General features: G+C 59.7%; 1 protein-coding gene across 1 annotated transcript; it reads right to left on the bottom strand.

Annotated features, from left to right (window-relative positions):
- Positions 1-24: 24 nt before the first annotated feature.
- LOC104406046 (uncharacterized protein KIAA1522-like) lies at positions 25-223 on the bottom strand (the record flags this gene model as incomplete). The annotated part of the gene is made up of 1 exon (XM_010014919.1): positions 25-223. A coding segment is annotated over exon 1 (199 nt), but the record flags the coding sequence as incomplete, so codon positions are not given.
- Between the last annotated feature and the right edge of the window lie 345 nt (positions 224-568).

Genomic DNA, 568 nt, shown 5'->3' with positions numbered 1-568 from the left:
ATTCTATGATTCTATGGCACCTACCCTGGTGCTGCAGAGACTTCAGTCCCTGCTGGGCCTGGTTGTGCAGCTCCTCGAGGTGCGGGGGCCGCGAGGTGGGGAAGAAGACGTTGTCGGGGCATTCCTCGCCCGCCGTGTACTGCACGCTGAGCCGCTTCTCCGCCTCGCCCTTGGCAGCGCCTGCACTGGGGCATGGCACCGTCCTCCTCCCCAGCACCTTCATGGCAGTGAGTTGAGGAGGGCTGTGGGCAGCTGAGCAGAGAAGGGGCAGTGCAGGGGGATGAAACAAGGATGGAAGTATGATGACTTTCCCCTTGGAGAGTTACATCATTCCCAGGCTTTGCAAAACACAAGGGCAGGGACTTGCCCTGTGCCCAGGGCATGGCACCGTCCTCCTCCCCAGCACCTTCATGGCAGTGAGTTGAGGAGGGCTGTGGGCAGCTGAGCAGAGAAGGGGCAGTGCAGGGGGATGAAACAAGGATGGAAGTATGATGACTTTCCCCTTGGAGAGTTACATCATTCCCAGGCTTTGCAAAACACAAGGGCAGGGACTTGCCCTGTGCCCAGG

Source organism: Nestor notabilis, unplaced genomic scaffold, assembly GCF_000696875.1.
Source record: "Nestor notabilis isolate BGI_N333 unplaced genomic scaffold, ASM69687v1 scaffold28265, whole genome shotgun sequence".
Taxonomy (NCBI): domain Eukaryota; kingdom Metazoa; phylum Chordata; class Aves; order Psittaciformes; family Psittacidae; genus Nestor; species Nestor notabilis.
The sequence above is the reverse complement of the archived record's forward strand: the minus strand, read 5'-3'. Positions and strand labels throughout refer to the sequence as shown.